General features: G+C 63.6%; 2 protein-coding genes across 3 annotated transcripts; both read right to left on the minus strand.

Moving 5' to 3' along the window:
• Window positions 1-6: 6 nt before the first annotated feature.
• On the minus strand, window positions 7-10,084 carry DGAT1 (diacylglycerol O-acyltransferase 1). Of its 2 annotated transcripts, none has more exons than XM_065903537.1 (17): window positions 9,648-10,084; window positions 5,956-6,043; window positions 3,989-4,029; window positions 3,815-3,909; window positions 3,679-3,731; window positions 3,356-3,461; window positions 3,156-3,269; window positions 2,980-3,054; window positions 2,797-2,900; window positions 2,674-2,712; window positions 2,562-2,603; window positions 2,444-2,488; window positions 2,251-2,363; window positions 2,077-2,142; window positions 1,914-2,001; window positions 1,778-1,840; window positions 7-1,703 (listed from the first exon to the last, which is right to left on the minus strand). In XM_065903537.1, the coding sequence occupies exons 1-17, from the start codon at window positions 9,836-9,838 to the stop codon at window positions 1,548-1,550; spliced, it is 1,479 nt and encodes a 492-aa protein (XP_065759609.1). In that variant the 5' UTR covers window positions 9,839-10,084; the 3' UTR covers window positions 7-1,547. The 2 variants fall into 2 exon arrangements, with proteins under 2 accessions (XP_065759609.1, XP_065759610.1); XM_065903538.1 differs by having other exon boundaries at window positions 3,824-3,909; window positions 9,648-10,082.
• Window positions 10,085-16,458: 6,374 nt separating this feature from the next.
• Window positions 16,459-19,455, minus strand: SCRT1 (scratch family transcriptional repressor 1). The gene is made up of 2 exons (XM_065902701.1): window positions 19,341-19,455; window positions 16,459-17,402 (listed from the first exon to the last, which is right to left on the minus strand). Exons 1-2 carry the CDS (start codon window positions 19,453-19,455, stop codon window positions 16,459-16,461), a joined length of 1,059 nt encoding a protein of 352 aa, XP_065758773.1.
• Between the last annotated feature and the right edge of the window lie 7,141 nt (window positions 19,456-26,596).

The following is a 26,596-nucleotide window of genomic DNA, read 5'->3' on the forward strand; positions in this document are numbered from 1 at the left end:
CCTCCTACCAGAGTGCGGGTGGGGGTGGGGGTCGGGGCATGATAAGGGGCACAGGGTCTTGGAAGGGGCTGGAGGGAGGCAGATGGACACAGCACGCCAGAGCCTACTGGCTCCCCTGAGCCGCATGTGCTCAAAATTTCTTTATAAAGGGACCAGGGCAGGGTCATCACGGCCCACAGGTGGCCTGTGGCCAGGTCCGCACTAAAGGACCAGGTGGGTGCATTGGGTCAGCACTGTGGGCCTGGAGTGAAGGAAGCACAGGCCCACCTCCTGAGTCAGGCAGCCGGGGGTGCAGAGGTACACACAACGTAGGAGGCGGGCCACAGCAGCCCTTGCGGTGCCCTGCACCCCCAGCTCAGCCCTGCTCACTGTCCTTGCTGATGAGTAAGGCTCAGGGTGGTGGCTGCCTAGGAGGCAGGGGTCAGGGAGACGCTGCCTACACCTGCTGGAGACCAAACAGTGCCTAGCCAACCAGCCTCTCTCGCTCAGACAACCACCATGGGCCGGAGTGGCTTCTGGTTGGGGCAGGGCAGTACAGCTGGCTCCACTGCCCAGGCACCACCTCGGGCACCCATCTTATCGGGCCACAGCTGGTGGTCAGGGCACACCTGCTTGGCACAGCCTCAGGGTTTCCAACCCAGGCAGCAGAGCCACTAGATGGGGGAACAGCCCAGGGTTTCCCTGTCTTGCTGCCGAGCTCTTGAGTGGCAAGCTCTGGGACCAAGGTATCCCGAGGGCCACACCCAACTGCCTGGTGAGGGCCTGGAAAAACGGGGAGCCCCCATCATGCCGACCTCTGCCCCTTGGGGGCAGAGAGGGAGGCCCTCAGTGAGGGCTGGGCCAGACCACCCACCTTGTCCAAGCAGCCCAGAGCCCAGCCCAGGTGAGCACCCCAGCACCAGTCTGCACAGGGGCCTGTGCACATGGCCTCTGAGCCCTCTGCAGCCTTGCCTTGGAGTCTCTGCTGCCCCTCAGGTCGGCCTGATTCTCGAGCCTCTTCCACACCTTGGCCTCTGGCCTGGCCCAAGTTGAATCCACTTGTGTGCAGACCTCAGGCACAGGGGGCCTGGGAGCATGGACGCTCCACCTCGCAGAGCAAGACATCTGACCACAGAGCCCTGTGAGGCAGGGAGGGTCACCCCAGCCCCAGCTCCTCTCCAGGCGCTGGGGCCCCCTTCCCACAGCATGGCCCCGGGGGGCCCTGAGGGAGCCCACGTGGGAGGGCCACCCCCTCCTGCCAGCCCTGTGCCCTGGAGGCTGAGGGAACTCACTGTGCACAGCACTTTATTGACACATTCAGACCCTTGGGCGGAATCTGCAGGGTTTCCAGAACATGGGTACCTCTCGTGGGCCTGAGCTGCGCCGGGCCTGCCATCCCCTGGCCAGGAGAAAGGCCCTCAGGGGCAGAGAGGCCTTGTGGGGGCCAGAAGGCAGCTTCTACCAGCCAGGCCCCCTCCACTGTGCCCAGGTGGGGATGGGCTCCAGTTCAGTCGCCGGCGGCAAGGCGAAGCAGTTCAACACCCGTGAGGGCACCAGCCTGGAGGGGCTCAGGCCCCGGCTGTTGGGGCCTCGTAGTTGAGCACGTAGTAGTCATGGACGTACATGAGGACGACCACCGGCTGCCCGATGATGAGTGATAGCCACACGGCCGCGTTGCCGTAGTTCCCACGGAAGAAGCGGCCCACTATCCAGGCCAGCGGGATCTGGGGACACGGGAAGGGAGTAAGCCTCCGTGCCCACGGGGCGGGTTTGTGGGTGGGGGTCCGGGGCTGCTCACCTGTGCCATCATGCCGGTGAAGGCCCAGAGGCGGAACATGCGCAAGGGGATGCTCACCAGGTACTAAGGGGAGAGGGGTGTCAGCTGAGCCCCTGCCCCCACCTCAAGGGGCAGGGCGTGCCCTCAGTGCACTGACCTCGTGGAAGAAGGCAGAGGCCAAGAACACCCCTGTCCTGGCTGCCCACCTGCTGCTACCCCGCCGGAGCATGGGCTTGTAGAAGTGTCTGTGGGGGAGGTGGCAGTGGTTAGGCATGCCCCCACCCACATGCCCCCACCCCTACCCCCAGGTGCACACCCACCTGAGGCACCACTTGTGAACAGGAATGTTCCAATTCCGCCAGAAGTAGGTGATGGACTCTGAGTTCCTGCGGGGGCGGGGCGGGGTGGAGTGGAGTGGGTAGGGGCTTAGGCCCCAGCCCCAGCGGGGGCCCCACCACCCCCATCTGCGCCCCTGCCCCGACAGGGCCACCCACCACCAGTCCCGGTAGAACTCGCGGTCTCCAAACTGCATGAGCTCGCCCACGGCGTTCAGGCAGGAGTGGAAGAGCCAGTAGAAGAAGATGAGCCAGATGAGGTGGTTGGGGACCTGTGGAGAATGGGTGCCAGGTGCCAGGACAGCCCCACCCACTCCCACGCAACCCCCCCCCCCCCCAGCAGGCCACTCACCGCCAGTTTCAGGAGGCGCTCCACGATGCGGGAGTAGTCCATGTCCTGTGGACACAGGGCACAGCTGGCTCCCTCAGCCCTGCCCCCGGAACCCACCCTGCCAGGTCTGCCTGCTCACCTTGAAGGGCTTCATGGAGTTCTGGATGGCCGGGACCATCCACTGCAAAAAGCGCTGTGTCAGCTCCCCGACGGCCCCAGGCCCTGCCCCCACCCCCCGCCCGGCCGCGTACCTGCTGGATCAGCCCCACCTGGAGCTGGGTGAGGAACAGCTGCGGGAGGAAGCAAGCAGACAGTGAGCTGAGCCCCCGGTGCTGGCAAGCCCGCCCACCCTGGCCCGCGAGGCCCCGCCTCACCATCTCCAGGAGTCGCCGCAGCAGGAAGCGCTTTCGGATGCGGGGAGAGCGGGGGAAGTTGAGCTCGTAGCACAGGGTAGGGGCGAAGAGGAAGTAGTAGAGATCTGGAAGGGAGGGCGGGGCTAGCAGAGCAGGCCGCCGGGCAGCACCCCCAGCCCCCCCAGCCCCCAGCAGGGTCCTCACCGCGGTAGGTCAGGTTGTCGGGGTAGCTCACGGTGCGCTGAGCAGCTCCCCCGTTGGCCTTCTTACCTGCCAAAGCTACGAGCAAGCGGCAGGGGGCGGGGCGGGGGTGAGCCGAGCCCCTGGCCGGTCCCGCCGCAGGTGGCAGCCCAGTGGCCCCAGCCCGAGGCGGCCCTCACCAGCCTTGGCCTTGGCCCCAGCCCTGCGCTCTCGGCACCAGAGATTGACGTCCCGGTAGGAGAATAGCTTGAGGAAGAGGATGGTGTAGACCATCAGGGCCAGCACGGAGCCCACTGTGGGAGAGGCACGCTCAGGTCACGCCCCCGCGCTGCCGAGGCGAGACAACGTGGGATGGGGCGAGGTGGGGGGGGCGGCCCACCTGGAGTGATGGACTCGAGTAGGAAGGCCACCGCCGCTGGGAAGCAGAGAATGGTGGCCAGGTTGACCCCGTGCAGCAGCAGCCCCGCCTGCTCCGTCAGGGCTCCCTGGGGTGGGGGAGCAGAGCGCTCAGCCAGTGCCCCTCTCCCTGGTCAGAGGACCTCCCTGGGGAAGGGCCACCAGACCTGAGGTGCAGCCCCTCTCAGGAAGGCCATGCAGGACCCGACACCCTGAAGCACAGTGGGACCAGCTGGTGGCCCACCCTAAGCCCGACTGGTAAGGAGCTTGAGGCAGGTCAGGGGCGGGCATGAGGGCACTGCTTACCACAGCCAGGCGCTTCTCCACCTGGAACGCAGCCACGGCAAAGATATTGGCCACTGAGGACAGAAGCAACCCAGGGCAGGTTCAGGCCCAGATCAGCCCTGTCCCGCCCACCGCCGGCCTGAGGCCTCCTGCGCACCCAGCTCACCAATGACCAGGCACAGGGCTGGCCAGCTGTAAGGGTCCTTCAAGAACAGAGACACCACCTGGATGGGTTCCACCAGGATGCCGTACCTGCAGACGCAGGTGGGTGAGGGTCTGCGTGGGCGAGGGGTGAGGTGGCAGGGGCTGGGGCGGGCTGGGACCCACTCACTTGATGAGGTTCTCTAGAAATAACCGTGCGTTGCTTAAGATCTGCGACAGAGAGAGAGGGGGACAACGCTGTCAGCCACGGCCCCAGAACACCCACCCCAGCTCCTGCCAGCACTCGCAGCTCAGGACAGCAGCCTCCATCCTGCAGGCTCAGCCCTGCGGGACCTCACACCAAGCTCCGAGACTCCCCACCCATGGCCTGGGCACCCATGCAGGGACAGGCAGCCCCTACCCATCTGGAGCCAACCACAACCTCAGGTGCCTGTGCTGCCGCGGCAGAAGAAACCCGCTGCCCAGCGGCTGTCCTTCATCCCACCGAGCGGGTCAGCGCCCGCGGCCACAGCGACAGCCCCAAGCCCCAGCGAAGTCCAAACCTGCCCAGCGCGCTGCCACCCGCTCAGGGCTCCACCCTGCCAGCTGGGCCCATCCTCACAGGTGGGGTGTGCCCACGCCCTCAGTGGGGTTGTGGGAAGAGCAGGCCAGTCCTGAGGGGCCAGGGAAGCTGGGCCTGGGTCTCCACCCCCCTACTCACACCCCCGCCCACCTCAGCCACTCCTGCAGCAGCAGCAAAGGACTGGTCCCCTGTCACAACGAGCTCTTGCCAGTGGCCTGGGGCCAGATGCCTGGCTGCCCTCTGCAGGGGCAGGGGCCGCCTCCTCCACCCTCAAGGCTCAGGTCCCATGGGGGTTTCAGAAGGCTCTGTGGAAAAGTGATGCTTCTCCAGGCGACACGGGTGGAGTCCCCTACCCGGAAGGCTTCCCAAGATAACAGGCTCAAAGATGCTGGGGCCACCTGCCACACCGTCCCCCAGCTAAACGCCTAACCCTCCAGCTTACCAGGACACATGTGGTCCTGCAATGTCTGCCCACTGGCAGTTGCCTGTCCTGAGAGCCCACTGCAGGCAAGAGCTGGAGCTGCTAAGAGGCCCACCCCATCTGGAAGCCCAGGCTGCAGAGAGTACGCAGCAGGTGGCCCCAGCTCCGGGGGGTGGGGGGGGGGGGAGATTTGTGAGTGCACCAAAGGGCCTGGAGGCCAGGGGATGCAGGAGAACAGACAGGCTACTGAGGGCCTGCCCTGCACAACCGCCTCGCCACAGTCCTGGACCAACCATGGCCTCCAGAGACGCCTGGACTACTGGGTCTGGACTGGCACACGGCCCCCACCGCTCTCCAGGGGACCGTCCGAGACCACAAACGGAAGCATGGGGGCCTCTGGTACACAGGCAGCCTCGGGAGCCACACCCAGGGCAGGCAGACACGTCAGCTGGAGGGGCGAAGGCCTCGCGCCACATCAGCCCTGAGCAGTGGGGCTGGGCCCAAACGGGCCTCACCCCGCCCCGCCCTGAAGGCTGCCCCTGGGGTCCCTGCACTCCAGCTGCTGCTGGACAGGTCTGCTGGGGCCCGGCAGCAGTGGCCTCAGCCAGGTCAGAGCGAGGCGAACACAGGACTTCAGTCCTGCTCCCCCTAGGGCTGAGGAAGGGGCCGGGGTCCTGCAGAGTGCGGCCTGGAGCCAGTTCGCAACCACCCAGGCACTCCACACCCACGAGGGCAACTTGGAACAGAAGAGGAAGTTCTGCATAGACTCCCAAGACCACTCACCTGTGCTGCCAGGGAGGGCCTGGGCCCACAGAGCAGCCATCCCCCACCCAGGGCCACTGGACCGTCACTGCCTACCCTCTCCGGCCCCCTGCCCACCACAGAGCGCCTGGGAGACTCCAGTGCCCCCCGGGGCGCAGCCTCCAGCTCAGAGGCTCCCAGGCTGCCCTCTGCAGGCGTCTCCTGGGATTCAGCAGGGACGGGGTGAGCATGCTCCCCGTGGGGCCCCGGGGTACAGCTGCTCCAGGGACCCCCACCGCCAGCCCAGAGCTCCACTCACCCCAGCTCCACGAGCACAGACACCCACCCCGGGAGCAGAGCCCATGGCTCCCCAGCCGTCGGGACCCCAGCTCCAGGGTGCCACTCTACATACCAGCATCACCACACACCAATTCAGGATGCCGCGGTAGTTGCTGAAGCCACTGTCAGAACTGAACAGGGAGTCCTGCAGGCGGTGACACCTGGAGAGCAGAGACGGGCACTCGGAGCAGAGCGTCTGGAGCAAGGCTGCCCCGCTGCCCACACACCCCCTCCCTGGGCAGGGTCACCAGGGGCCCGTCACTCCCACTGGGGGAAGTGGCGTGGGGAGGGGGGGGCCCACAGGTGCTGGCGATGCAGGACGGAAGTGGGGAGGGGGCAGACCCCCTGCAGCAGCTGGTCCCTCCTGGCACCCCAGGAGCCCAGGGGCCGCCATTCAAACCACCCATGCCCTCCGTTTGGCCCTTCCAGAGGGGAGGACCCAGCCTTCACGTGAGCCTGGGCGGAGGGCCACGTGAGCCCCCCTGGGGGCTCGGCACCTGGAGTCCACTGCAGAAGCCAGCAGGGGACTTTCAGAGCCCACCTCTAAGAGCCCCGCACCCAGTGCTGGGTCTGGGGGAGACGGAAGCCAACCCTCAGCTGGAGGCAGAGGTGGAGGGGTGCAGCTCAGTCCAGGCCCAGCCCCGCTGGCGGATTCTAAGCGGCAGCCCCACCTCCCACCAACAGGCCCGCCACCAGGAGGCCATCCAGGGTATTGAGCAAGGCCTCCAGTTTTGTAAGAGGAGAGGCCGGGGCTTCCCTTTCCCTCATGTGGACACACGTCCCCAGGAGTGGGGCACCAGAGAACAGCCAGCCTCTGGGGATGGCTGGGGTCAGCACTCAGATGGCTGCACCCAGGAGACGGACGGCTGGGGAAGACAAGGTGCCAGCATGCTCAGCCGGGCAGCTCTGAGAGTCTGGCCCTGCCTCCCCGCCACACAGGGCACCCCCACCCCAGGCCCTATTGCCCGGCCTGGCCTGCCCATGCACCTCCTCCAGGTCTGTCCTGGGCTGCACATGCAGTGGGGCTCTGAGCCCCCAGGGTCTCCTCTTCGTGACTCTCTGCGCCTGCCTTTTGGCAAGGCGAGCAGGGCTCCCAGGCCCAACTATCCCAAAAGGACAGTCTGTGGGGGTGTCCACTTGATGGACCTGCCCAGAACCCCCCAGATCCAGCCCATTCACTGTCCCTGGAATCATCCCAAAGCCACCTCATGCTACAACCTGCCAGTCACCATTTGCATGTCCAGGTCTGGCACCACACACCCAGGGGTTTCACAACAGTGTGACCCCTGCCACCTTGGGGTCACCATGAAGACCACACTGACCAAATGTGCAGCAGTCTCTTAAGATGAAAGTGGGGGAGGGGAAAGGGGGGCATTTCCCAATCCTGACAACAAGTAATGTTATTAAAGCTTTTCCAGATCCCTGCTGTCAAGTTCCTGAGGCCTGCCCCCAGCCACCATACAGACCCCTCAGGTCACACCATTGGCCTTCTGACCATCCCACCCAGGCACCACCCTGCCCCCAGAGGTGAGAGGCCCTGAGCAGGAATGAAGCCCACTGCCCACAAATCCCCACAGAGGTCCAGCCCCATGGCACAGTTCACTGCAGTGGACCAAAGGGCAGCAGGCATGGCCAGCGTGGAGGTGGGGCCTCACCCAGAGCTTCTCCGTCACCCTCTCCCTGACTGAGGCGCTAGCTGCGCCTCTGTGCCCCCCAGAGGTCCCCACCTGCTCCCCAGTCCCACCCAGCCAGCAGGGCCATTCTAACTCATCACAGTCGGCACCTCATTTGACCTGCACATCAGCACTGGGAGGCGGGCACACGGGGAAACTGAGGCTCACCGAGCTTCCCAACTTGTCCAGAGACACAGCCCCAAGTGGGGATCACACGTGTGGGGCCATACGGTCCAGCTCCAGGGCCGAACAGAACAAGGAGGGACAGGGTGCCAGCTCGCCTCCCCACTGCCACCTCCTCAGCACTTCCTGCACCCAGCCTCTAGGCCCTGGGAGAGCCTCTGGACTAGAAAGTCGTGCCTGGAGGGCCCATGAACCAATGGCTGAAGGACGCACCAGGCGTCCAGGCAGAGGGGAGTGTGGAGGACCTGGAAGAGACACGCTCAGAGGCGAGGCAACAGCAGTGGCCCTCCTTCCGGCACACAGCCGCACCTCGCTGCCGGAAGGAGTGAGCTCACACCCGGCGCCTGACCCCGCCTGCCCAGGCCTAGGTGAGCAGGAAGTGTCCGGAAGGGCCTGAGGAGGAAGAGAGAGGAACAGGCAGGGAGGCGGGGAGGCAGAGGCGATACCAAGAGTAGCCAGACCAAGGCCCGGCCCTGCCCCAGGAGGCCCCCTGCCCTGTGGCATGTGGCCTGGGGAACAGGCACACACAGCTGCGTGTCCTGGAGATCAGGAGGGGCTCTGGTGGCCCATCCCCACCACCAAATGCTCCTCTTCCCGAGGGCCCAGACCTCAAGGGTGGGCCATCGAGAGGACAAGAGTGGCTTCTGGCCATCTGGCCCGTGTAGAGCAGGCAAGTGACGGCCCATTCAGGGTGACAGCTTGGCCCAAAGCTGGTACCCACCCCCACCTCATACAAAGGGACCCCAAATTCAGCTCCCCAGGAGTGGGCAAAGGGGCCTCTGGGCCTCCTGGCCTTTGCAGCCGCCCCCTCAGGACCACCGGGGGCCAGTAGGAAGCCAGCGCCACGCGCAGAGCCACCCTCCCTATGGTGTCATCCTGAACTCTGCGCCCGACCTTTGCTCTCACTCTTCAGGGCTGAGGCTATCTTATCTCTCAGGTGAACTGTGTGCTCCCCAAGGGCAGGGACAGTGCCTGCACCCCAGTTGCCCTTGTTCCTCCCCTCCCCACAGCACCCAGTGAAGAAAATAGCAAATCCTTGCTGACTGACTGACCTGTTGCCCACTTCCTCCTTAATAACCTTTAGCTCTGGAGCTGATCCCAAAGCCAAAGTCCCAGAGCTTGGGGAAGGGGCGTGGAGGATGGCAAACGGGGCGCCTGGAGGCAGCCAGCAGGACTTAGCTGATGCCCACATGGGTCAGATCCTCCCCTTCAGCCACAGCTTGCTCCCCCAACTCCTTCCCATCAATCCTTCAGCTAAGCAGGGCGCCCACCTGTGGGTGTGCGCACTTCCAACTCCTCCCCTGTACCCCAACCAGGGGTGAGGGTCCCATTACAGGGCCCACTTTGACCCTAGAGCAGGCATTTGTGCTGGTAATAAGCAGGACCCCAGGCCAGTCAATCACCAGGTGACGGATGAGGGACCTTTGTGAAGACCATTCTCTGGAGGGTCTGCAAGGGATGAGAAATCCCCTCGCACTGCCCCTTCCCCTGTTCTCCGCCGGTCCACCCTCCTCCTTCGGGAGCTTTATCAACCCACAAGGCATTCCCTCATAGCCCTCAGGAGAGACCCCCGTATCTCCTTCCAGGCAGAGGACACTGTACGTGGTGGGCTCACCCTGCGAAAGCCTCAGAACGCACCTAAGGAAGGCAGAGGGAGGGAGTCTAGAAGCTGAGCCACTGCCCTCCCCTCGGCCCCCGTACCAGGGTGTCTCGGGCAGGAGACCCTCCGCCCCCAACCTCCCGCTAAGTTTCCCCGCGAAGGCCCGAGGGGCACAGCTGTGCACGCAAAGTCCAGGCGCCAGACTCTCGGACTCGAGCCCAAGCTGCCGCCGACAGGCCTGGGGCAACAGGTTGGGTCGCAGGGGCCCCGTATCAGGGGTCAAAGGTTAGGGGTCACGCGCACCGCTACCTCAGGTCCCAGTGGCCGCTGCCCACGTCTACGTCTCCGTCCTTGTCTGTGTCCCGAACCGGCGCGTCCCCTCCGGCGCCCACATCCCGCACCTCCTCTTCTGCTGCCGCGGGCCCACTGCCGCCCTGGATCGAAGGCCGCGACCCCGTCCTCCGGCGCCGGGAGACGCCCGCGCCGCCGCGGTCGCCCATGGCCTCAGCCCACACCCCGCCGCGGCCAAGTCGTAGCCCGCCGGGGTGGCAGCACCCGAGGCCTGTGGCCCCGCCTCCGGACCCTTGGCCAACTGCCGCCACCGCCTCTACTACGCCACTGCCGTGGTCCGCGCCGCCAATCAGCGCGTGCAAACCCGTGCCAGCCAGCTCCTCCCGAAGTCCTGGGAAGCGTAGCTCCCGGAGCCGCTAACTGGCCCGCGGCCGCGGCTCGCATGCCTTTGTAGTCCGCTGGCTCGCGGTGCATCCTGGGAGTTGTGGTCGCCGCGGGAGCGCGGGGCACCCTGGAAGTTGTAGTCTCCTGGCAAATGCAACCCCAGACTGACGAGAAACACGCGGGGCTTCCTGGCAGCTGCAAGCCTCTCCTGACCGCTGCCTGCCCCTTGTCCCGCTCTATAAACACAGGATTTCGTCATTTCTCAGCTCAGGCGCGGAGTGTGGGGTTGCAGTTATTTATGAAACGCCTAGTGCGTTTACGTCAGGCTGACACCCAACGCGTCTACCGAACGTGCATCCCGCGGCGCGGTCCTGCTCAGTGAACCCGCTAATTACCACCATAGGCACCCGCTTTTCCTCCGCTTAGGCTGTTCAAACACTCGCCAGGTCAGAGGATGGAGGGGGAGAAAGGCCGCAGTGCTCGCATCCCGGGACTTGTGCCATGCCCACCGGTTCCCAGGGTGGCCACCTCTCCCCTGCCCAGGCCCCCACAGTAGACACGCCAGCCCGCCTCTCCACCCGCCCCGCTTCTGCCTTCATCCGCAGACTTGCAGAACTTCCCACCTTTCCCACTTGGGCCAGTTTTGCCAGGGCGTTAGGATTCTGGGGTGTTGATTCGCAGGAACCCAGAGGTTTCTGTTTCATTGCACAGTCGGCAGCCATCCAGTCGCTGAATGAAGCAACCACTACACCAAAACAACTGCACAGTGTGCGGCAAGGCCGATCTTATTTGGTTTCACAAGCATTTGGCAAAGAGCATGGAGTGTGAGCATCCTGGATCTCCAGATGCGAGGGTTCACCGGGAGTTTAGGCCTGGTTTACACAAGAAACACCCCTAGCCACAAAACCCACTCCGTTCACTCCCATGGGGTAAGTAAAGCTGGGAAGACCGCCTCTCTGAAAGCAAATAAACCAAGAGGCTCAGCCTGAGTTCAAGCCTCCTTCCTGCCGGACTCGCTCCTGACCCCCTCACCTCAACCAACAGGCACCCGGGACCCCGGTGACATGTTCTCCCACCGGACCATTTTCGGCTGAGACCAGCCTGACATCCTTACCTGGCAGGCTGGGGCTACCTGGCCCGTGTCTTGGAGTAGCGTGCAGAAGGGCCCGCCCTCATCGGGCTGGAGAACCCCTCTTGCCTGCCCACAAGGCCCGGCCTCGGTGGGTCAAGAGCATCCCCTTTAGCCAGTGTCCAAGCACCTTTGTCTATTCATAGGCAGAGTTGGGCCACTCGGTGCTACGACTCTCAGTATAGCTCCCAAGCGAGGATGGAAGGAGGAGAGAGTCCTCTCAGGAACCCGCAGCAGGGCTGAGTCCCGGGAGCTCTGCCTTTCCCTCTCCATTCCCTCTCCCAGGCAGCAGGTGGGAAGCCCCCTAGCCCGCGCGCACCCGTCCCTGGGCGCCTTTGGGACTTGCCATCCTTCTGTACCGAGCCGTGACTAGAGGGCTGGCCTCGCTGGCACGCTGATTGGCAGAGGAGAAGATTGACGGCTCAGGCTGCCTGTTGGCCTGGAAAGGCAGAGCACAGTAGCCAATGATGAGTGAAGGTACGTGTTGGGGGCGACTCCCTGTGTCCGCGTCCAGTTTCCTTGCCGTCAGCTAACATGAAGCAGCCGGAGTGAGGAGACCAGGGTGGGTCTAGGGTAATCAAAGAGAACCGATCTGCCCGGGGACGTGAGGGAACCAAGGGTTCCACCACTGGAGTTGAGAGAGATATCAGGGCCTCAAGCCAATGGGAAGGCACGGACTGCGAAGACACCAATCAGGAAGGGCCTCTGTACAAACGCGGCGCGGGGCCTGTTTGAGGAAGGCGGGGCCCATGGCTGATACAGGGCGGGGCCTCCGGGGAGGGCGGGGCCTATAGCCCTGGCACCTCTGGATCCTGGGTGAGGTGCTGCCAGGGCCACAGCGAAGAGGCACGAGGGAAAAGGTTAAGGTAGGTGGGGTCGTTTGGGGACAAATGTGTGCGTGAGTTGTTGAAGAAAGAAAGCTCAATGAGGAATCTCCCCTTCGTGGAAGCAACATCTGGCTTGGGACGAGGAATCTGCAGGCTGGCCGAATGAAGAGCTGGAAGGGTTTGGGGATTTAGAAACAACCTTGGGCTGACTCCAGGTTGGAGGCGCCTTGGGCCCGTGAGAGATGACCCTGGACACAATGGTCAGCAGCCTGCACCACACCACACATCCTCTGGATTGCAAAGTCCTGTTCACCTGTGGAGACAAGGCTGGGCCTGTCCCAGGCACTGGGGAGGCAGCCTCTATCCGTTGTCCTCCCTGGTCACCCATCAGAGTCCTGAAACAGTCAGTCCAGGCCCCAAAGCCGAGGAGCCTTGGGGAGGAGTGGGCTTCTAGGAGCCTCTCTTCCTGCCAATGGGACCGACCCACTCAGGTATTCAGGTTCAGACGGGTGGGGTCCTGGGGCAGAAAAAGGGTTAGTCGCGTCCAATTCTTTGCAACCCCATGGACTGTAGCCCGCCAGGTTCCTCTGTCCGTGGGATTCTCAGGCAAGAACACTGGAGTGGGTTGCCATCCCTTCTCCAGGGGATCTTCCTGTCCCAGGGACTGAACCCAGGTCTCCCACATTGCAGGCAGATTCTTTACGGTCTGAACCACCAGGGAAGCCCCATTTGGGCAGGGCTTTAGTCAAAGGCAGCCCTTGACAAGCTGCTTCTCTCCCTGAGGCTCAGACTCTTCATATGCAGATTGGGCAGTGATGCCTACCTAAGCTCTACCAATAACCAATAACCGGGGCTTTCACCCTGAGGTTGTTAAGCTGACAGCGCTCCCCAGAAGGGGGCGCCACCTCAGGTGGTCCGCCCTGAGCAGCAGGTCTACTGCAGGTCAGGCCCCCCTGCTGTCCACACCAGTGGAGTCTGGTGGGCCTGTCCCCTGCCAGGGTGCAGACAGCTGTGCTGGCCCTGCGCTAATCCAGTTTGACCACATGTCACCAAAGATTTGGAGCCTCTTAGCTCGTGCCTACCTACCTGGTTGCCAAGGGCATTTCCTAGGGCAGGGGTCTATGTTCCTTGGTTGTCTGAGCCCAGCACAGCCCTGCCATTCATCTTCTCAACTTGACTCAGACTGTCTGGAGCCCAAGGGCTGGGGGTGGCCGTGGGAAGTTCTTACTCCTTGGTTATCTCCTCCCCACAACCAGTCTGGTCCAGCTACCAAGGAAAGCCTCCTCAGTGTGGGGACATGTCCCCTGAATCTGGAAGTCAGGATGTGGAGAGCAGGCTGCAGGAATGGGTCTGCAGTCCCCATTTCTCCAGTGGCATTGAGGAAGGCATGTTTGGCTGTCAGGCCTGTCGGGGCAGCAGCAGGTCCTACCAAAAGAGTGGGGATACCCTAGGCCACAGGATTTATAGGCCCTGCTGTACCCACTGTGGCGGTTCTAGATCAGTCCTGGGCTAGACTTGACTTAGGCTCCCCACTTCCTGGCACAGAGAAGATTCACCTGCCATGGGAGGAAAGTCAGCTGCTTTGCCTTCAGGAATGTCCTCTTGCATTTGGTCTGCCGAGCCGGCCCTCCAGGGTGGAAGACCGCCCCCTTGCCAAAGAAAACACATGTGCAAAAGGCAGCGGTATGACTCCAGGGCTGCGTGGGTAGACTGCCACTCCCAGGGCAGTGCCTGCACCTGCCTGGCCTCTGAGATGCTGCAGGCCCAGAAAGATGCCCCCCAGACTCCTCAGTGTCTCCCGCGGCGCGGGCCCAGCCTTGTATACATCAGCCCGACACTCCAAGTTCTATCAAGAGTGGCATTTATTCTCCTCGTGGAGGTGCGGCGCTCCGGGGAGCTGGTGCTATTGTGCTTAGGAAGGAGGTCTGTCCGTCCGTCCGTCTGTCCGGCCGGCCCGGCCCCAAACGGGGGCGGAAGAGGGGCGCGGCCCGAGTAAAAATCCCGGCCTGTTCCGGGTGGGAGTATGTACAAGGCGGCGGGGTGCAGGCGGGGGTGGGGGCAAGGCGGGCCGGCAGCCGCAGCCCCCACCCGAGGGCCCCCGCATCTCGGGCCCTACTCATAGAATCAGTACAAAATAGGTGCTACCTAAACGTTCCTTCTACCTGAATTCGCTAAGTCGGTTATTGTGCTGCTTAGTTATGGGGGCGGGAGGGGGCCCATGGCTTTCCACGGCGGCGGGGTGTGGGGAGAAGCGGGAGACCCTGGCCGGCCCACGGCCCTCCGGCCTTCTCCTTAGGTAGGTAGGTAGATAGGCGTGTAGGGTAGGGTGGGGCACCTGTGTGTGCCTGTGCATGCGGGTGTGCCCAGCACAGTGGGCAGGCCCCGGTCTGGGAGCTGTGTGAACACTGAGCTGGGATGGAGGGGTCTTGGACATGAGCCCTGCTGTGCCGGGCCCTGAGGCCCGGGTCCACCCCTGTGGGAGCCGCTGGGCCTGGTACCCACTGGGATAGGGCTGGCCAGGTCAAATGCTCCAGCATGCACCTTGTCCTCTGACCCGGGACCCTGGCCTGACGTGACAAAGCTGCCATTGCCAGGGGATGGAAGGAATGGGAATCGGTATGGGTGGCCCTGGTGGCGCTGGGCCTTGGGGCCCGGGTCTGTGCCATCTGAGCTGAGGACCCAGGCCCAAGTCAAAGCAGAGCCCCCTGTGCCTAGCACTGGCCCCACGCTGGGGCAGGGAGGAGCGAGGGGCCCACGCTTGGGTCTAGGGACCGCGGCTTTCTCTGCACCTGTGACCATCCCTGGCCCACCAAAGCCGGTTGGATCCCTCCACCAACATGCACTTTCCCTCAGGTCGTCGCATTCCTGGCGGACTCAGCAGTGGGCCTGGCACATAGTAGGTGCCTAATGCAGGATGAGTGGGTGATGGACGACTGAAAGAGGGGTCTTGGGGACAAACACCCCGCCCCGCCCCTGAAACCATTATACCCGCCGGCCTCTGCCGTGGGGGGGAGTGGGGGGAGGGGAGGGAGGAAGGAGCAGGAGAGGGGGGAGAAAGTCTGCGCGTCCGGCCCCGCGCAGCGTCCCTGATCTAGGGGCCTATGGGGTGGGTAGGGCAGGGGAATACCTGATTCTCAGTAACTCTAGAGGCGGCGGCAGCTTCGCATGCAGTGCGCATTATTGCTCTATAGTCGGCTTCGGACTAACTAAGAGGGACTGGGAGCGGGCAGCTCCGGGAAGGGACGGGAGGGGGGCTGGGGCTGCATGCAGTGACGTCACAAAGGCGGCGGCCAATGGGGCGGGCCCTTGGGGCGGGGTCGTCGCCGAGGCTTTGGCATAGACGGGTGTAAGTTGGCAACAGAGTGAGGGCGGGGTCTGGGGCTCGGGGAGGGGGCCGGCCTCTGAGAGGCGGGGCCTGCTGCTCCCGAGAGGCGGAGCCCAGGTGGGCGGGGCTCGGGGGCAGGGAAAATGATTCTGGACATCCCAAGCCCCCGGCGTCGGCGGGAAGGATAGGGGCCTCTGCGCCCCTTCCCGGACCCGAGTGCAATCCGTTCATAAATAAAACGTACAAATACAGAAAGAAAACCCGACGCATCCGCAACCCCCCTAGGGGGCTTTACCCGCAAAGCGAATACAGAGAGGTGTGTAGAGGGCCGTGCCCAGGCCTGCCTGCCGGGCCCCAGGAATCCGTCCTCCAACACCGAATGCCCGGGTACGAGGGAGGGGGCCCCGGGGCAGGGCGGGAGCGGGGTCTGAGGAGGTCGGATAAGTCCATGCGGTTTGATATGCGTCATTATTATTCGTTATGGAGGACAGAGCCTGGGAAGCCGGGCTGGAAGAATTCGGATTTGGCAGAGGATGAGAGGCGAGGGTAAGGAAAGCGGCTCGGACTGAGGCCCCGGAAGGAACCCAAGGGAGAGAGGTGCCGCCGTCCGCCCCAGTCCCCGATCGGCACGTGTCTAACACTCCCGGGGCTCAGCGGACACCGAGGAGGAGGCGCAGGTAGCCTCTGCGCCCCTCACCCTGCTCCTCCCCCGCTGCTGCTCCCCAACGTCTAGGCCGCAGGTCGGGCTCTGGAAGGCTTGGGAAGGGGTGGGGAAGACCTGAGTCTCTGCCACGCGATCCAGGGGCGCAGAAGAGGGAGGAGGGGGCGCTCCCTACCTCACCCCACCCCGGTCTCAGAGACCTAACTCGGAGATGAGGTTCGGTTCTGGGTCTCCTCGACCCTATTGCTGGGAAAAAGCCTGGGGCACCCTGGAGGGGAAGGGAGGGGGTTCGGGGTGGGTCTCCCCTCGGGACCCTATTGCTTGAAGGGGCCGGGAAGGCCCCTGGCGGGCGGGGCGGGGCCGGGCCCCCTCCCCCTATTGCTGTGAGGAGGGGCCCGCCCTCCGCCCCCCCCCCCCCCCCCCCCCCGCCTAGTCGCCGGCGGAGACCTCCCTGGGGGCCCGTATTGCTGAGAGCCAACCCGTCTGGCGGAGGTACCGCCGCCCTAGGCCTGCACAGGGCTGAGCTGCGGCGGCGCGGTGGGCGCAGGGGCCGGGGGACCGCCGGCGGCGGCGCCCTTGAAGCAGGCCGACTCGTAGTGCTTGTTGAGATAGGACTTGAGCGCGAAGCTCTTCTTGCAGCGCTTGCACTGGAAGTGCTTGAAGGCGGAGTGCGTCTGCATGTGCGCGCGCAGGTTGGAGCGGTCGGCGAAGGCCTTGCCGCAGTGCGCGCAGCCGAAGGGTTTCTCGCCGGTGTGGGAACGCATGTGGCCCTGCAGCAGCCAGGGCCGCGAGAAGGCCTTGCCGCACACGCCGCACTTGTGGCGCAGGTCGTGCGTGAGCAGGTGCATGGCCATGGCCGGCATGGACACGTACACCTTGCCGCACGTCGGGCAGCGCCGCGCCAGCTGGCTGTCCAGGCTGCGGTGCGTCTGCTTGTGGCGGCTCAGGTTAGACGACGTGGCATACGTTTTGCCGCACTCGCCGCACGCGTGCCGGCCTCCGGAGCTGCCGGCCCCAGGCCCCGAGCGCGCCTCGGTGCCCGCCCCCGCGCGCGGGCCGCCCCGACCCCCAGCCCCCGACCCCGCACCGCGCGTGCCCGCCCCGACCCCGCCTCCGCCGTCGCCGTCGGGGGCAGCCGCCGAGGCTGAGGAGGGGGCGGCGGCGGCGCTGGCGTTGGCTGCCTTACGACGGGAGCGCCCGTCGGTGATGAAGAACGCGTCAGCTGCGTAGCCCTCGCTGACCGCCGCGTCGCCGTTGATGTAGCCACCCGCGGCTGTGGCCAGCTCCGGGCGCGGGGTGGGCGGCGGCGCCGAGCCCGCGGCCGCCGGGCCCAGCTCTCCCCGCACGGCCGCAGCGTACATGGGCTCCGGGGATGGCCCTTTGAGCAAGGCCGCCTCGGCATCGCCATCGTAGACGGAGGCGGGCCCCGCGTAGTCGTTGAGGTATCCTAAGGGCCGAGGCGGACAGACAGGCAGACAGCGGGAGGGAAACCGGGCAGCAGGCAAGACACACAGGAGGGTGGCGAGAGACGCCGGGGCCAGCAAGAAGGGAACGGGGAGGACAAAGGATAAAGGGCCGAGGGAGAGTGGGGCAGGGAGGATGGCGACGGCAGGGAAGGGAGGAGAGAGAGGAAAGATGAGCCAGGGCCCGGCCGGGCTGCACCCCGCCCTCGCTGGAGGAGGGAAAGACTCGCATCTTCGGGCGCGGCTGCCTCCCCCCCCACCCCGCTTCCGTGGAGCTTCAAGGTCAGGGGGGAGGGGCGGCACTTCCCTCGCCCTCCTTCCCCTCCTCCCCTCCCCCTCTCCCTCCCCCTCGGGTTCTCCCCACTTCAGCAGTTTTCCTTGATTATGCAACACACTGCAGAACCGCAGCGCACAAAGCCAGGACCGCCCGTCCGGGGACCTCGTCGCTCCTGCTCTCACGGTTCCCACTGGCTCATCCACCGTGCCCAGAGCCTGTGTCCAGCCTCGATGCTGCCCTGTTCTGGTGCTCCGGGTCTCCCAACAAGCCTCGGAGAATTCTACCTCCCTTTCATCTTCCAGTTCTCCCACTGCTCACTAGATTTGACCACCTTCCGTTCCAGCCCTGTCTCCCTCCATCCACTCTGTTTCTCCCCACTCCACTCCTTTCCGTCATCCTGCACCGTTGGGTACCACCTTGTTCCACATTACCCCCTCCCCCCAGGCCCTAATCCTTTGTGGCGCCTTCCTGAACCCCAGGAAAGGTGACCAGGAAGACACTGTGTTGGAGGCAGTGTCAGGGCATGCAGCAGTGGACACCTTCACAGGGACAAGCTGCAGGCAGGCAGCATTATTCATGCCTGCAACTACAGTTGTTCTCAAGGCATGAGATGGATCTCACAACCTCAAAGTCTCAAATACACACCCCACACGATGAAAGAGTCTGGCTTCTTCAGAGTTACCCTCAGCCTCTCAGACTCTGTCAATTCTGGAGTCCCCTCAGGGCGGGCCGCACCCTGAGCCAGGTCTGCACCACCTACTCACGCAGGGTCAAACATGCAGCCAACCAGACACACTCTCAGCTGGGGTTGCCAGTCACATGGGCACATAGCGGCCTCCGAGTCACATGGTCCCATGTAGTGGCACACAAGACAGGCACACACTCATACAGGGTCACACACAAGTGCACATAGTCACATGGCCACACGCAGTCACATGGGTGCACACAGGCTTATGTTCCTGCAGGTCACACTTGTTTTACCACCCCAGGCTGCTGGCACTCCCAGCCCCCTTGCCCACTTGCTAGCAATTGTCCTTGAATTTGGGCACCCTGACAAAAAGAGCCTCCCCCTGCCTCCAGCACTTGGACTTCCCTGCCCACAGCCCACCTGCCCACACCCTTCTCCCTGACCCCACTCCAGGGACAGGGGCTCTGCTGCTGCCTCTGCCCCGACAGGTGGGCGGCCCCCACTGGACCACATGGCTACTCCCTGGAGCTCCTAGCACTTCCTAGCAGGGGAGGCTAGAGGTGCAGCCAAATAAAAGAAGAGGGTTCTGAGGCAGGCTGTTTTGAGTGTGGTCTGCATACATTGCTGGGTCCTGTCATGTCAGCAGGGTCCATTCTGTGTTGGTCAGGGCGTGGGTCAGTGTGTTCTTCCTGTTCCTGACCCCTGTTCCCCTCGTTCTCTCCTGCATCCACGCTCTCCCTGTCCAGCCTTGGCTCCGTTCTGGCCTACCTCTGCGTTCCCCTCTCCCTACCCCCATCCCCTCCCAGGTCCTCTTCAGCCACTGCCTCCTGCTGGTTCTGGTTTCTCCCGAGCCTATTGCCTGGGGTTCCTGGTCCCTCCAGCCCCATTCTATGACCCTCTACCCCTTCCAGCACTGAGCCCTTCGCCCACCACCCCCAGCCCCATCCCAACTCGCACCTTTCTCCTGCAGTCGCACGCCGAGGTCGCTCCGGGCGCGCCCGTAGGAGCTCTCGAGGTCTGCCGAGGAGAATGTGTCAAGTTTGACCTTCTTGACCAGGAAGGATCTGGGCATGATTCCTGCGGGGCTCCGGCGCTGTGGGCCTGCGGAGCCGGGACGCGGGGGGGCTGCGGCCGCGGCGGGGCCCCGTCACCATCCGAGGAGCGGCTGAGGCAGCGCGGGTCCCCACTCTGGCCTCTGGATGCTGCCGCGCGGTGCCGTCCTCTATCCTGCCTGCCCGTCCTGCGTTTCCTCCTCTGCTGCTCCGGATCCCTTTTTCTCCTTCCTTCCTTTTCTTCTATTCTTCACTGCTCTTCTCTTCTCTCTTCTCTTCCTTCCTTCCTTCCTTTCCTCGTCTGGTCCCGGCTTCCCAGCCCGCAGTGCCGCCCCTGGACAGGCGGGGGAGGAGGCTGGGGGGGGGGCGGGGAGGGGGGGGAGCGGCTCCGTCCCGGGCCCGGAGGCTGCGAGTGGGTGCAGGGCTGGCCCGGCTCCGCGGCCCCCTTCCCCTCCCCCCCGCCGCCGCGGCGGAGCCTCAGTCAGCGACCCCCCATGCCCCCGGAGGTAGCGGCGCGGGGCCTGGAGAAGGCGGCGGCGGCGGCGGTAGTGCCGGCAGCTTCAGCACCGCGGCCAGCGCCGGCCCAGCCAGCACCTCGGCCAGCGACCGGGCGCGCACAGCCCGAGCGAGCGGCGAGGGGCGGGCCGCGGGGGCTCGGCCGCCGGGCGGGGGTCCTCGGCGGGGGTCTCTGGGAGGCTTGCTTTATTGTTCTGCAGCCGGAGAGAGCGGCGGCGGCGACGGCGGCGGGCGGGGGGCGGGGGTCCTGGGGGGGAGGGGTGCTCGGGGAGGGCGGGACGAGGGAAGGTGGGAGGGAGGGATGGGGGCTCCGGGGGCGGGGCTCGGCGCTCGGACAGCTCCCGGGCCCAGTCTCCTGCGCCCGCGGCCGCCTCTGCCTGCGGCCCGGCCCAGCCTCCGGCTTTTAAAGCCCAGGAGCGACGGTAGGGGGAGGGAGGGGTGGGGGAGAGGACGGCGGAAATGGCTGCGCGGGGCCTGGCCCCCACCAGGGTCTCCTGGGAGGGGTCTTGGGGATGCCGCGGCCCCAGCTCGTGTGGAGTTCCCCCGAGAGGCTCCGGGAACGGAGGCCCAGACGTCTGCAGCATTGTGCGGCGTGGGAGGAGAGGTGGGAGCAAACCTAGGGCCCACGAGCCCGGACTCGGGATCTTTGAGGGAAGAACACAGGGCGGACCCCAGAATGGTCAATCCGGCCAGCCCAGCTGTCGGGTGTGGAGGCGAGGGATCTGCGGGGGCAGGTGGGGGAGGCAAGCGGAGAAGCAGCGAATGCTGAGGCAGCGAAAGCGCTGTGTGGAAGTGCTGCGCGCACCCTGTGCCGCAGTGTGTCCCTGCCGCTCGGTTACCCGGGTTGACCCTGTGCCCGCTGGAGAGGCCTTCTGCACCCCCGCCCTTCCCCCAAGGGGCGGAGGTCGAGCGCAGCGGCGATGCAGGGAGCGGAGTGTGAAGGCGGAGAGGGGGGCTGCTGTGCCCTTGCTCCAGAAATTCGGTTTCACTGGTGGTTTTCCGCCCTCCCGCGCGCCTGCAGCTCCCCCACGCGGCCCCGCAACCAGGCGGATAACCCTTCCCCCGGCCGCCCGCCCAGAGTTTACAGCCCGCATGACGTCTGGCCCAGCGACCAATGGCTGGCGCGGGGGTGCGGGGAGTTCCGGGCCGCACAATGGCCGCGCGCGGGGACATATGTCCCCAATTAGGGCCCGGCGCCGCCATTGTCCCCTCACGCGCCCCCGCCCTTGGCTCGGGTCTCCCTGCTCCGAGCGCGCCCCCAAGCGACCGGCTGTCTCTGGGGACCAAGGTCGCAGGGGCGGCCTCGGGACTGTGCGGGCGCGCCCCGGCCGGAAGCGCGTGCGAGGCGGGGGCGCGCGCACCTGTCGCGGCGCGCGGTGACCTTGTGCGGGGCTTCTCGGCGGGCCCGCGGACCCGGCCGGACGCGCGGCTGGAGGGCCGCTCCGGGGGCGCGCTTTCGGCGGCGCGCCGCCGCCGGCCGATCTCTCGGCTTCACCTAGCGTCGCAACACAGGAGCCGAGCGAGCGTGGCTGTGAGCGAACCGGCCCGGCGCGGGGCGCGGGGCGCGGCAGGGACCGCAGGCCCGCTTTGTGGCGGCGGCGGGATATTCATCTTGCGTGGCTGGTGCTCCCGAGGGGCGGGGACGGGACGCGGCAGCCCCCTTATCGCAGAGCCGCAGCCGGCGGGGCCCGCAGTGGGGGCGGGGGCAGGGATCCCGCTCGGCCGAGCGGCTCATCCCTGCCCCTTCCCGGGGGGCCCGGCGGAGGCGCAGCCGGAGGCGCGGGGCCAATTAGCATTTTGATTGCGGGACTGGGGGCCCATCTGGACCGAGGCCTAATTACCGGGCGAACCCTCGGGGCGCCAGCGGGACGTGCCAGGCGCAGTCCCTTCAGCCGGAGCTCCCCACCTCCCGCAAAGTCCGCCCCAACACTGCGGTCGGACCGCGTTCCTGTCCACCTCTGTTGGTCCCATCGCCCCGTCGTCTGTCGTGCGCTTTTGTTCCTCCACCTCGTCCTCTTTCACTCCCTTGGCCCGTCCTTTGGCCCCACTCCGCACCTCTTTCCTCAGTCACATTCCTTCATCGCCCTCCACTTTTCCCTCATCTCTCTTCATTCAGGCTTCCCTCAGCCAACTTCTCTGTTTCTCCTTCCCCCGCTTCTGGTGCCAGTTCCTGCCTCTCTGTCAATTTCCCATCCCCTGGCTCCCAACGTTCTTGATGACAGGGCAGTGTCAGAGCACCGACACATGTGTCCCCCCACCAGGCGCTCCCAAGGGGATCATCTGGGCCGCCCTTGCTTGCCCTCGCGTGGGTGGAGCCTGCAGCCCCTGGGGCGCTCAGCAGGGAGGGGCAGCTGGGCCTAGGCCCTGGCCATCAGTCCAGAACAGTCGGAGTGTGGAGTGCACATGGGGCCCGTGAGCAATTACTCAGTCCTCCTCGCCTGCCTCCTTTCAGGCACCCTGAGGTCGAGGTCACTGTGTCCCATGATGGGGTCCAGCCCACCAGCGAGAGGCTGGGAAAGGACAGTTGGAGATACTAACGCTTTTTGGAAAGTTGCAGCCCCTTCCCCTCGGGCCAGCATGAGTCTTCCACTGGGGCCTTTCTGCGGGAGAGGAGACCGGGGTCTCCGTGGCAGACCCAGTGGTTCCGTGCTCTCCAGCACCCCAGGTGTGTGCATGCACTGCACCCCGAGGAGCCTCTCAGCCTGAAGGTCTCGGTTGCCCCATCCTGCTTCACACTGCAGCAGCAGCTCCTCATCCATGTCAGATGGGAAGGATTTGGCGTTGGTTCTGTGTTTCTCTGCCTGCCTCTGCTTCTAGGTGTGTGAGGCCTGGCAGGTCCCAGGTAACCAAAAAGTCAGACTTTAGGGGGAGACTCACAGGTATTTTACTACACAAGAAATGAGGCTTCACTAGAAAAGACATTAAACAACAAATATGCAGATTCAGATTTTGGGGTTTGTTTTGGTTTTTTTTACATTTCATTATAGAAAATATCAGATATGCACAAAAGTGTAGAGCATCAGACTGTGTGCCTGTCACCACCATCACCTAAGACCAGTTCACAACCAATCTGGGCTCATCTCTGTCCCTCTCCCCATCACAAACTGCCACTTTTCTCTTAGGAAATAAAGACATGAGAGCAGGTGGGCCTGGCTGTTGTATCAGACACCCCAAGCCTCCTGCTCTTTGTTGATCTAGCCCTGCCTGAGGATACCAGGAAGTCCCACTAGGCTCTGCCTGCTTCCTTTTTGGGGAGGAGCATCCCCTTAGCCTGCTGTGTCTAGTGTCTCCAGCTGGCTATTGGTGAGGCCAGCCTCTCCAAAGTGCCCCAGGTCCCTCCTCAGTCCAAGGGATCCAGCTGCCAGAACCACTCACAGTCTCCGTCTCTCATCCTCAGCCTAAGCTGTAACTCCCAGAGAATTGAAACACCTCTGTGCCCGAGTTCCATGTGTTAACATGGTGTCTGCCTGATCAAGTCACCGGGCACTTGAGTCCAGGAGTGTCCTTTGGGGAATTTTAGAGGAGACTTCAGAGCAGGGGCAGAGTGAGCCCTGGGGAGGAGGGAGAAGGTGACCAGAGGAAGGCCAGCGCCAAGGTCGGCTTTGGCAGCGGGCAGCCGGCTGCCATCCTGCCTGCGCTGCAGAGAGGCTTGATGGGCAGTGGCCTGGCAGCCCGTACTTCCTGATATAGTGTGGGCCCCGTATGCTTGTTTCCCTGACCTTGCCACGGGGTTGCCACTTTCATTCAACATCTGCTCTAGAACTTGGTGCCCATGGCCTGGAGCAGGCTCCTCCCCCGGTCTCCCCAGACCGAGGACAGGCTTGCGGCCTCCTCTATGCTGCCCATTTACCTTCTCAGTCTCACAGGAATCTGAGACCACACTTCCTCACCAAGGGCACTGGTCAGTCTTCTAAACACTTGCTGGCCTATGTCCCATCCTCCATTGCCACTCCTGGGACTTTTCTCTGGGGTGCACACATGACATATGGCCTCTATGGTCCTCCTGGGAAGGACTCTGGTTCCATTGCCTACGGGGTCACCTTCAGCTGTCAGAGGCTCCAGGGGTTGCCCCTGGCCCCACATCCCAGCCTTCTAGTGGTGGCCAGCACCCAACGGCTGATTAATCGGAAGGCAAAGACCTGGCGTCTCAGCCTGATGCGTGACATCTCTAGTGAGCCATCCTGACGCTGGAGCCCTCGCAGGTGCTAGGCTGGCCTCGACCCTCCTGCTTTCTCTCTTTCCTCCTCGGGGCTGACCAAGGGGCATGTCCTCACACTGCTGCCTCAGTGGCTCCCTTTTGGAGAACGTAGACAGGCGTCAGGAACAAACAGTCCAAGAAGGCAGGCAGCAGGAACTTGGGCAGACTCACCCACTGCCTGGCTGGCAGCGAGGACCCTTCAGTGGTGCAGGCAGAACTCAGGCCAAAGCAGAAGGCCGAGGTCTGATGGTTAGACCTTTGGCCAGTGGTGAGCAGGGATCACACAGCAGGGAGGAAACATGGCAGCAGGCCCAGGACCTGGTGTTTGGGAAGTGCAGGAGCAGCAATCACTGAAGGGACTGGGGGTGGGATGGCTGTGGTTCAGCTCTATTAACGCCCCAGAGGGAGGACAGCAAGAGGTGGAGAGCTTTGTCTAGCTGCTGAAGGCCCAGCCCCTTGGTCACATGTACTGAGGCAGGCTCCCAACTCTGCAGCCAAAGTGCAGAGGGTAGTGAGGGTCAGGCCTTGACTTAAGCATCAAACTAGTTGAACTCCAGAGAAACTAAGGTGGATGTCACTTCCAGCACAGAGTGCAGTTACAGGAACCAGATTTACCACCCTACCTGGAACAACTAGAGAACTGGACAAAATAGGGCTTCTCTGGTGGTCCAGTGGTTAGGAATCTGCCTTGCAGGGGACACGGGTTCGATCCCTGGTCCAAAAGGATCCCATGCGCCACAGAGCAACTAAGTTCATGCAACACAACCACTGAGCCTGTGCTCTGTAGCTCACAAGCCACAACTACTGGAGTCTGGCACCCTAGAGCCCATACTCTGCAAAAAGAGAAGGCACCGCAAGGAGAAGCCTGAGCACCGCAGCTAGAGAGTAGCCCCTGCTCTCCACAACTAAAGAAAGCCTGCACACAGCAACAAAGACCCAATGCAGCCAAAAATAAATAGCTTTTTAAACTGGACAAAATAGATGAAACAATGGGCCTCAAGACATTGGTACTGGGCAGCAAAGGACAGTGACCCCTGAGAGGGCCATACCCAAGAAAGGACACCTGAGGAATCTCATTTGTATGTGGACTTGACTTAGATGCAAGATCCTGGACTTGCAGTCTGAGCTGAGTTCTGGGGTGGGAAGAGACGCTGGAGGTCTTGGGAGGAGCCAGATGGTGGACTGTGGTGGGCTACTTACGTTCGTGGCTCCCAGGATCCTGCTGGTATTCACACATTTGGTAGATCCTTCCCATTCTGGCTCTGGGTTTGGCCACATGACTTGCTTATCCATTGGGATATAGTATGAATGATGCATGCAGATGGTGCACACTGTGGCCCCTGGGTCTGGTCCTCTTATAACACTCCCTCTTGCAAGCCAGCAGCAAGATAGTCTGCTGAATATTGAGACACTTGAAAAGAGGCCCTGGAGGATGGGGGTCATCTTGGACATTCTGGCCCCAACTGAGATCCCAGCTGATGCAGCCATATGAGCAATTCCAGCTACACATATGGAGTGGAACCACACAGCTGAGCCCAGCCAGCCCACAAAACCATGACAACAAGTACATCATTGCTGTTTGAAGCACTGGAGATCAGGGTGCTTCTTTGTATCCACTTGTCTTCCACCCTTGAGTCCTTCCTTCACTGTTCTGCCTGCCCAGCTCAAGTCCCACCCTGGATTCCTTTCCAGCCTGCATCCAGCCCACCCGCAAATCCTGTCTGCTATGGCCTCAATGGGCCTCAGACCTGCCCACGATCCTCTCTGTTCCCCTGTGCCCTTCTCTCCCTGCACAATTCCTGCAGCCTTCCAGTCCTTCCCCACATCCCCCTCAGATGGCAGCACATCTGTGCTTACAACTCCCCAGAGATTTCCCGAGGCCCCAGTCCCCTTCCTCAGCCCAGCCTGTCTTCTCATGGCCTCTCCTACACGTCCAGTTCCACCCTGCATCACACCCTCACACTCCCTCTTCCCAGAAGTCTCTCCCCCAGAGCTCCACATGATCACAGCTTCTCATATCAGCTCAAATGCTGAATCCTTGCAAAGTCCCAATCCCCTAGCTGAAGGAACCCCACCCTCCTCCAGCCACTTTGCCAACAAAGAAGTAGGCGCTTCAACCTGGGTCACCCTTAGGTCATCAGCTCCAAGTGGGCAGAGGCTTTGGGTCACTGGGTGGAAACAAAGCCCACCCTAAAGCCTCACTGACTGACCGAGCGGAGCCCAAGCTTCTGGAGCCCAGGCAGCTGGCATGCCTTTCTAACCCCTGTCCACATCTGACAGACAGCCTGGGCATCCCAGGCCTGGCTTGGTCACAGGCACTCACCCAGGCAGCCGAGCCCCTGGCTCACATTCCACACTCCATACCTCCCTGCTGCACTGACCCCCAACCTATCCCAGTACCTCCACAGCTGGGCTCTGCCCAACCTCTTGAGCCCATCTCCTGGTAG

Source organism: Muntiacus reevesi, chromosome 12 (assembly GCF_963930625.1).
Source record: "Muntiacus reevesi chromosome 12, mMunRee1.1, whole genome shotgun sequence".
In the NCBI taxonomy this organism is placed as follows: domain Eukaryota; kingdom Metazoa; phylum Chordata; class Mammalia; order Artiodactyla; family Cervidae; genus Muntiacus; species Muntiacus reevesi.